Genomic DNA, 10,012 nt, shown 5'->3' with positions numbered 1-10,012 from the left:
TGGGGGGAAAAAATCATTCAGTATTAGTAGGTTATGAAAAGATTAATTCAAGTAACAAATAAAAGGATTCCGGTGGTTTTTAGGAGAGAATTCAGAGTCTGAAACAAAGTATAGAATTCATGGCTGACCTGCAGAAGACAAGGAAGCAGAAAGACAAGGTGGAGCTGCAGCAAACTGGGGAAGATGAAAACGGTCCTGGGAAAGACAAAGGAGAGCCTGTGGATGGTGACACCAAAGCATTCAAAACACCCAGCAAAGATCACAAAAAGTGAAGTATTATCTCAGTAACAATTACAGGATATACCTTGTAAATGCTGCTGAAACAAGATGTCTTTTAGGCACCAGTGAATGTGGCTTTCTTTCTTTCTAGTGCTGCACATACACTAAGACTTACTCATCTCGAGGGAGCAACATTTATATAAAACTTCCTCATATGCCAAAAAAAAAAAAAAAGTTTAGAATCTTATGATCCCTCTATTTGTTACTGTAAATAATCCTGTACTGCTCATCAACTCTATTCCTTCAATTATTTCCTATTTTAGTGTCTGTGTGTCTGTTTCAGGTGAGTAGTACTGGTCTGGAGGAAGCTTGCAAACATGACTTTTTAAAAATTTTGGTACAAATAATTCTATAGCAAATTTCAAGGACTTTTTTTTTTTTTGAATAGTAGTTGTATTTGAAACATGTAAATGCATAGTTACAGAACATATACTTCCTGAAGTATCTTTTACTATCTAAAAATAATGCTGCCAGTGTTCTGAAACACTAGTAACCTTATTTTCACAGATTTGAAAATACAGATACTAAAATTCAGAGTATCTAATAGTTTATTTTACAAAAAATATCCATAGTTAAGACATAGTTACTTTTTGAGGAGTGATGACATAAAACCTAGCAACATGCTAAACCAGTGCATCAGTATGGCTAAAGTAAGCTAAACACAGAAACTTTTACAGCTACTAACATAAAAAAAGCACTTGCTGATCAAAATATTTGGTTTTTATATTTTCCCTAGCTACATCAGTCATATTAAAATGGTACTTGTCCGTTAGTATTTTTGTCTACAAAACCAGTGGGCATATCTGGCAAAACCAATTTCTTCACTGTATCTTTCCATTATACTTAGACAGTTGGTGTCTGTTAAATCTGTTAAAGTGAGCAACTAAGCTGTGTGGGTTTTATTCACAGGAAAGACAAAGATCTGCTTGAAGACAAATTACGAAGCAATAGCTTGGAAAGGGAACAGGAGCAGATTGATCGTATCGTTAGAGAGTCTGGAGGAAAGTTAACCAGGCGACTTGCAAACAGCCAGGTAAATCTGTGTGTGTTTGGTAAATCCTTTCACTTGTTCATAAACTAGGCTTAGTTAGTGCCTCATGTCAGCTGAAACTCAAGGTATGCTTTTACTGCAGGTTACACAATTTTACACGAGTCATCTGTGTAACATCATAAGGTTAAAAAAAGGTATATCGGTTGAATGCATGCTAAATATCACCAGCAGAGCACATTCAGCTTACATTTTAAGAAGGTACACTAGACTAGTAGAGGAGGATGAATAGGAGAAACCTTAAAAAAATACCTCAAATCCAACCTGCAAAAAAACCCCATAGTTCCAGAACAGCCACATACACGATCAAACGTTACTAATGTTACAGGAGAAGGAACCCAGTTTGGCAATAGTGAGCCCATTTCATTTTTTATGTGAATTACATGTTTTATCTCTTAGCCTCTGCAGAAACAGTAATATGTATCATAATTTCTTAATTCCTTGTGCCCATACCAATAATAAAGTTATGTAGTTAAAAAAAAAAGTACTTACTTCTGAGTCTGATCTTTCCAAATCCCTTTTTGATTCCTATGGATAGGACAGTTTCATTAGATGTTTTTATTAGTTTAAGGACTATAAATTTAAACTAACATGTAAATTAAAATAATATCTTATTTCAGTGTGAATTTGAAAGAAGAAAACCAGATGGTACAACAACTCTGGGCCTCCTCAATCCAGTTGACCTTACTGTAGGAGGTACGTTATCATGGTTCAAGTAACAAGCTATTTTCACCTACCTGGGCTGCTGCTTTCTTGCAGGGATAGGTCAGCAAATGCTGGCCAAGATCCAGCTGCTTCTTTGGAGTCTGATAAAGATCTGGATTTAAAAAGCTACATCTGACGGAGCTCGTAGATGGGGAGCAGTTGTGACTGTTGTTAGGAGCAGCTGGAGAGAGGCCTCAGTGGCTGCTGCTTCTCCTTTTTGTGTCAGCTGTTAGCGGGAGCTGCAGGAGAAAGCTTTTGCCATTGGAGAAGAGACTGCCTGCCACATGCCTGGGCACATTCAATTCCTAGACTGCCCTTAAGTCTGGTCCATGTACAGAGTACAGTGTCTGCTGACCCAGGTCAGAGATGTTCCAGGATTGGTCCCACATAATTTTGTCATGGCAGTGCCATCTATGTAGTGCCACTAGAGTGCAGGTGCTTGGCTATTTAATCCCCAGCTCATTCCAGGGCTGAACTGACTAGGTTTAGAATAGACAGAAACCAAGCTGAAAACTTCACTTCTCCCGTCCCCCTGTTTGTACAGGAGGAAATGTCAGCAAGAATAAATAAAGCATGGCCTTCCATATTAAGAATCAGCCCCTCTTTAATGCTGCAGCCTCTGTTAGGGGAGGACAGAAAGGAGGAAGACTGTTAGGGAAAACTTCACATTTAGGTTAAATGTTAACTAGTACTACCATTTACTTGGTCTGGATTAACATATACAACTACAGTCAGTCTTTAGTATGAAGCATTTGGAGAAGAAAACACAAGAAAACACACTTTGAGAGTTGTATCCTGTGTATCCTGTCTGGCTACAAGTGTTAGAGGAGTTTGGATGTACTCCTATGTCACTTAACCGCGTCTTCATGATTTCTGTATTTGGATACGTCCTGTTGTAGAACCGGGTTACTGCCCTGTGAAGCTGGGTATGACAGCAGGAAGGCTACAGTCGGGAGTCAATACTTTACAGGGGTTCAAAGAAGATAAAAGAAACAAGGTTACTCCAGGTAAGTGCTGGAGTAAAAAAAAAAATCCTTCGCCTTATGTAAGCAAAGGGTGTTGATCTCATTACTAGCACACAAGTTGTTTGGAACTAAGTTATTTTTAATGATAAAGCACACTACTACAGGTATCAGTCACACAGCTAACCATACACATCTACACTGAGAAGAAGTACGCCAGGTAGGGAATGGTTTTTGCTGGCTTTAAAAGAGCGTCTTGGGGAGCCTGAGAACCTGTTGCCTGCACCAGACTGAGTTTTCCTATTGCATTAAGACATAAGTTAATGAAACAGTTGTAAATAGAAATGCATTTGATGTAGATGTTACTGAAAGATGTCACAGTGTGAATAGATGGTATTCTGTGAAAGTTTGTTTTCACCGTAAGAACTGTGTTCCCAGAAGTTTTCTTTTTGGGCATCGGTTTCCAACCCCTTCTGGTTTTTGTCTGATGCATGCATCTCAGAGGTAATAATCAGTGCTGTTGTTCTTCACTAGTGACATACTTGAATTATGGACCCTATAGTTCCTATGCTCCAACGTACGATTCTACCTTTGCCAACATAAGCAAAGAAGATTCTGACTTAATCTATTCAACATATGGGGAAGACTCTAACCAGGGATCTTTCAGGTAATCAAACAAGTAGGATGCATATGACAGCTTTCAGGTACAGCAGCAGCTGTGCACAGCTCTGCAGTGTGGGCTGTGCCTTTGCTGTGGAGTGTTGTCACTGCTGTCTTTATAGCCTGTGGGGCTGGGGGAGCGGTGAGAAGCAAATGAATAAGAGAATTTGCCTGTGAAGTTAGCCAAGACTGAAGGATTTTGATGCTGCCAGAACACACAGTCTAAGATTTATATATGTTTATGACTAATTCTGAAGGACTCATGTCCAAAGCCAGGAAAATGGTGAGGGTGCAAACGTTTCTAATAACTGGATTTTTTAATGTTAATGAACTTAATTACTGCCTTGAATGATTTGTTAGTAATTAACAAGTCCTTGTTAATGTCAGACACTGACCAAACTGTTCTGGTCATAGTGAGAGAGCTGACCCAGAGGTAGCAGTTCCCACTTTTCATCCTTAAGTAGCATGCATACTGCTTGATTTTTGTATTAATTATTACAGAAAACAAATAATTAATTCTCATAGTTTTTACTATTCTTGGTTATAAAAACTAAAGAATCAGAGTCCTTTTGTTTTCTGACAATCTCAGAAATAGGATTCGCAGTGGTATAAATTCACATGAAATGTGGGAATACTGAAGGGCAGTGGTAAGTGCCTGTGCAGGTTTGCTTTTGGTTAGATGCAGCTGCCCAAGGCACTGTGCTTTTTCTAGTTTTTCAGGTTTTTTTTGTTGGGAATCTGAATGGGCTCCTCAGCTACAGGAGACACAGATAATTAAGCAAAAGCAAGACATTTAAATGGAATTCTGTGCTTTTTATGTTTTCTGTGCTTTTTTTTTTTTTGACTTTTAACTTTTTTCCACCGAATGTTTGTATAAAGGTAGTTACCTTAACTGTCTTTTGGTCTTTTAGTATTCATGATTTTTTGATGAAATCACAAGATTATCCTTTCTTAATGGCTGATAGTTTGCTTGATGTTCTAACTAAAGGAGGACATTCTAGAGCTCTCAGAGAACTAGAAACGGTAAGAGTGGATTTGTGTACTGTCTGCCCCTTTGGTTCTAGCACACAAGCTATAAAGCTAGAGAAGGATGATGCTGATGCTATTGGTGAGCTCCCTTGTGATTGGTAAAATTTTAAAGTGATGACTCATCTTTGTCTCTAGTGGATAGATTTTTTGGAAAGTAATTATTTTGCTTTGTTAACTAGTGAAAGGTAAATTAACAAAACATTGTAAGTCACAGACAGACGTTCTTTATCTGTCTACTCTTCTGCTCCTGTTAGCACAGCTTCTTTTCCATTTAGTAAGAAAATATCAATAAGTTGTCTAGAAATGAGGTGATCATGGATGGGCTTTTGTGCTTCCATGAAAAGTTTATCCTGTTCTAGCAGCCACTGTTTAGTTCAGAAGAATTAGTAACTAGTTTTTTGCTTTATATGGGTGCAGTGTTTTAAACTCAAATACGTGCTATGTAAAAATACTAAACAGCTACTCTTCAAATTCTTAGGTTTCAGTACCTGTGTATGCCAAACATGACTGGAATTAAAGGGACTGTAAATTGACAATCTTGCCTTAATTGACAATCCAAGAAGTAGCTGAAAATCTCCACAAGACAATTTTTGTTAACTAGAAGTCTTGATCTGAGTTTCATATCAGTGTAAACTGTTGAAATAAGCAGATCATAGTCTTTTACTAATGGATCAGATATTAGCTCATGGATGAAAGATCAACCTTTAGCCCCAGTTCAGAACTTGGCTCAGCATTACTGGTTTTAGCTCTTTTCTAGTACCCAGTAGTGACACTGAATTTCAGGGCGCAACCACTGCTGTTGCAGCTGTTAAGAGAAACACAGTTTTGTATAGAAACAGAATACAGTTCAGCTTCTAACAGCCATCCTTCCTTTCCTTCCCAGTAAATATGTGACATCACTGGGGAAAAAGATTTGGACTTTGCAAAGAGCAATAAAATGTGTGCTGTAAAAATGTGTTTTAGTAAATATTGATGTCTGAAGGTAGGGTTTTTACTTTGAACTTAAAGATTAGTTTTAATGCCTTCCTTAAAACTCCTTTCTCTGTTCAGCCATTGGAAGAAGATGAAGGCCCACATGAAAGAAGTGATGCATTAAAAGATGTAAAGGTAAAACTTTTCTGTTTCAATTAACTACTCTAACCAGCCTAACCCCACAGTTACAGAACTGCCTGTGACTGTCAGGCCTGTGCAGCTATGCTGAGACACTGACAAGGTCTCCACACCCACTGTGTGACTGGTGACGAGGGCATGCTGGTTTGTAGGCATCTGGAGAGTACACATCATCTCCAGAAAGCTGAATTTTAAATGAGACTGTTTCAGGAGAACTGAGAGCAAATGCTTGGATAGTTCTGTTTGTGATTCTTCAGCTGTGTATTAGACCTTCTGGTTGGCAGCTAGAGTAGTTTTCTTGTCTTAATCTGATTTGGTTTAACATGAATTTGTAATATAGGTGTCCAGTACCACACAATACATAGCTAGCTTTGAGACATTTTCTCAAATACCTTGTGCCCCTGTAGGTGTACAGTAGATCTCTAAAATCTTTCCAGCCAGACTTTGTTCCACCAGAAAAAGCATTGGGCAGTTCTTCTGAAGCCTTCATCTGCAGCCAGTTTCCAGGCTGGTTTTGAATTTTGGTCTCAGAGTTAAGCTAACTCTGCTTTAGGTGAGCTCAAGGAATTTTTTTATTTATTTTATATTGGGTTGCTGTTCTGAAGTTACTGTATAATTTGGACATGCCCCCCCTGTTTTTGACAGATGCCATTTTCTATTTGAGTATGAAATAGAACAGTAAATTGAGTAACTGTAAAACAGTAAAAGTTTCAGTTTGACATGGTGTCCCTTTTGCTTTCCCTCTACATGTTCACTTTTTTTGTAGAGCAAACTAATATAGCTAACTTTGTGTTCTGATTTTCCCCAACAATTTTGTTGTTTCAAGGCTAATCTAGGTATTATCTAAATTATTACTTGTTGCTTTCTTTTTTTAGGTTACAGAAATTGATATTGCTGCCAGGTTGGACTCTGCTAATGACAGACTTACAGCACTAAAAGCAGTTACAAACTTTGGCATGCCTGTAGAAGAGTTTGATTCTGAGGGTGAGTTTTCACTTCCAATATGTCTGTAACTGTGTCAATTTCTCAATCCCTTTGCATAGATAGCATGACCACATTTTCTATCATAATGTAAGTAAATGCCCTCCCTTACTAGTTATGACTTTTTCCTCTTTAAACAGAGGCTGAAATCTTCCAGAGGAAACTTGATGAAACAACAAAGCTTCTGAGAGAACTCCAGGATGCTCAAAATGAAAGACTAAGCACAAAACCACCCCCTAATATGATTTGTCTTCTGAGTCCATCTTACAGAGAGATGCACTTGGGTAAATGCACTTTTGATCATTCTTGCAGAATTGATCAAGTCCCAGTTTGTCAACTCCAAGAAAGGAAAAAGTTTCAGTTACAGTGCAGAATATGTGCCCTGTCAGGCCTAGATTTTCTTTTTTTTTGTATGTAAAGCCAGATGAAAGTTTTTAACACTAATTAGAAGTATTTTCTCATTAATAAGTTTCCCAAGAACTGACTGGGAGCTGTTGCTGTGCCATGGGGCAGACAACAGCCAAATGCCTCTAACTTCATGGTTTTTACAATGTCTTTTAACAGCGGCGGCTTAAGTATTGCCAAGTTGTTACTGTAAGGCCAATCCTCTTCCAGGTGTGATCTAGTTACCAGTCTGTTTTATTATACCAATTAATACCAGTCATGCAGTCAGTTACACAGCCTGTGTTAGTGGCAGCCTTCTAAGACGGAACTGGGTGCAGCGGGTGTCCATTTTGCAAGTCAAACTAACTTGGGTGATACCACCTACAGCAGATGTGGTCTAAAGTAGCTGCCTCCATGCTGCCAGATAAACTCCCCATTATTGGAGAAATATTATCAAGTCTAAACCAGATCAAATATTACCTCTCTTAGATTTTTTTAAGTACATACAGCTTCCTTCTTGAAGGAAGAGTGCATTTGTAGCACCAAGAACAGCTTTTCAATGCTGGAAGCCAGATGTCACTGAGCCCCACTGCAGCGTGGGTGCCACCAGAGCTCTCCTGGCTGCTGCGTTACTGTGGTCCAGGCATCATTAGCTCACTCTTTACCTTTTGGTGTTTCCTGGTGGCAGCAAGCCTTGGCCAGCAGCCATCTCATTCCTCCTGTTCTTATCTGTCCCAGGATGTCTTGCACAATAGCACAAGGTAAAACAAAACCCTTCTGTTGCAGAAACGTTTAACATAGCTCCATTTGTACCGACGTGAGCCCTTGGCCCTGTGAAGAGTTTGTTTCAGCTGTTCTGTGTGTATACATAGCAGATCAGCCCATCCCCTTATCTTTTCTAGCGGAGAGGGTAACCAACAACCTGAAAGAGCTTGCACAACAAGTAACTCCAGGTGATATTGTTAGCACGTACGGAATCCGGAAAGCCATGGGAATTTCAGTTCCTGTGCCTGATACAGAAGACAGCGGGGTAGATTTGACAGACGGTGAGTACACAAAAATGTGTTGTAGTGTCTGTTCAGCTAAACCAAAACCACATCTGCAAATCATTAGACTGGCTTGTGGTAGAATTTCCAGTAACTTAGTTCCAGGTTTCAGTTCTTCTCTTTTAAAAATTCAGTTTGTAATGGAAAGTTGCTGTATTTGGTCTCAGTCCAAAATTAATCTTTTGGATGCATGGAAGTTTGGTTCAGTTACATAAAGTAGTTATTTTACCATTCATCTTACAGGACTGCCAAATCTTAAAGCTAGGCAATCCATTCAGTTTTACTTTTTCCATTTAGCATGAAGTTACAAGAGAAGGGTTAAAATTCCTCACTTTTTAAAATGAGGACACCAGGCTTTCTTCTGCAGGGTTTTGGCTGTGCACTTCTTTTGCTTAATTTGGCCAGCTCTCATGCTTTTTAAGTTGACTGAACTCCTCCAGCCAAAAGTAACTACTGTTTTTGCTGGATTTAGGAGTCAGGTCAGTGGAAAATCTAAGTGCCAGAACCACATCTCCCCCTTGTGACATTTAAGCTGTAAAAGCATACCCAGAGTTTGTGTTTGTCCCAAATTTTTAAGGCAGGTAAGAATTTCCTTTCAAGAAACATAATTCACACAAGTTTTACTCAATCCATGGTTTATAAAAGGTTCCAATTATGATGTTGTTTAATGAAAAGAGAAGGATTACTTCAGGAACTTACTTTTTCAAGGAAACTGCTTAAGAAATTCCGATTTCAAAGTTGCCATTTTCATAGCACTCTACGAGAGAGACCATATAACAGAACCAACTGAAACAGCCTTTTCTTGGACTGTTAGAGAGCATTTTCTGCACAAATAGTAGATGACTTTAGGATTGTATATGCATTTATTTCATTTAAAAGTTATATATGCTAATTGACCTGGTATCTGTTTTAAACTTTCAGACTTCCAAGAACCAAAAAAGACTGTCACCATCCCTGACAATGAGTGTGGTCCAGTTACAGTCTGAAGCTGGGGTTAAGTTTACAGCTGTTTGTTTGATTCTATTTAAGAACCAGATAAACTTCCTTCAGGTGCATTCACCAAGCAGGTGTATATTGTGTGTTCAGCTACTTTTGTGTATCAGATTTTGGAACTGATGACATTTGAAATTGAATGGTTTGTATTAGAGTTACTTCTGCTACATAAATGCACTGAATTATTCTTTTTGCATTCCCTTATTATTTTAAAGCACCTCTGCTGCCATTAAGTTTTCCTAGATTGTGAAGTGTCTGGTAAGTCAAAAGCTTAAGTGAAAATGTGCCTATATATGGTGCAGGGGGTCAACCAGAAGTTTCTAAAAGCAATGTATAGACTCTATCTGAATCAGATTTGGACAAAAATCATTAGTATCTGAAGATGTGAGTTCTTCATTTTAAAATTACTGTGCAAGTCCTGTGATCATGAGGAAGAGAAATAAACTTTTTAAATAAAACTGATGTAGCCTGATGAATTAACAGAAAATCAGCTTTGTGACACTTAAAACATGGATGAATCTCTTGTTAAGAGAAACGATGCCACCTGCTTCTACTATTCTAAAACTTGAAAGCAAGCTTAGAAACGGAGCATGGCAGTAGGATGAGACTCACAAACCCACTTGCTGCAAGCAAGTAAAAATACCACAGTAATATAGTGCAGTCACCTCAGAGATGCTCACGCAGACAGTTCTGGGCGGTATGGCTAGAGGCTGGATAATGATTTCAGGCTAGCTTATCAGAAAGGTGAGGGTGGCTGGAGAAGTGCTGGGGCCGGATCCGGCCCCTGCGCGTGGAGCCAGCGCCTGCGGCACAGG

The 10,012-nt window shown here is 38.8% G+C and overlaps 1 protein-coding gene across 1 annotated transcript in view; it reads left to right on the top strand.

The window, feature by feature from the left end:
• The window catches only part of BRD7 (bromodomain containing 7), a gene marked incomplete at its 5' end in the record, with an annotated part of 14,259 nt that extends 4,941 nt beyond the window's left edge, over positions 1 to 9,318 (top strand). Inside the window, 11 exons of the mRNA XM_008945421.1 lie at positions 84 to 268; positions 1,189 to 1,312; positions 1,948 to 2,023; positions 2,932 to 3,039; positions 3,529 to 3,661; positions 4,566 to 4,677; positions 5,734 to 5,790; positions 6,669 to 6,777; positions 6,915 to 7,058; positions 8,061 to 8,204; positions 9,126 to 9,318. Of these exons, the coding sequence (XP_008943669.1) occupies positions 84 to 268; positions 1,189 to 1,312; positions 1,948 to 2,023; positions 2,932 to 3,039; positions 3,529 to 3,661; positions 4,566 to 4,677; positions 5,734 to 5,790; positions 6,669 to 6,777; positions 6,915 to 7,058; positions 8,061 to 8,204; positions 9,126 to 9,190 (1,257 nt within the window). The remainder of the gene's footprint in view (positions 1 to 83; positions 269 to 1,188; positions 1,313 to 1,947; positions 2,024 to 2,931; positions 3,040 to 3,528; positions 3,662 to 4,565; positions 4,678 to 5,733; positions 5,791 to 6,668; positions 6,778 to 6,914; positions 7,059 to 8,060; positions 8,205 to 9,125) is intronic.
• Positions 9,319 to 10,012: the final 694 nt, after the last annotated feature.

Source organism: Merops nubicus, unplaced genomic scaffold, assembly GCF_000691845.1.
Source record: "Merops nubicus isolate BGI_N331 unplaced genomic scaffold, ASM69184v1 scaffold46778, whole genome shotgun sequence".
NCBI classification, from domain to species: domain Eukaryota; kingdom Metazoa; phylum Chordata; class Aves; order Coraciiformes; family Meropidae; genus Merops; species Merops nubicus.
Note: the sequence above shows the minus strand (reverse complement) of the source record. Positions and strands in the feature narration are given on the sequence as shown.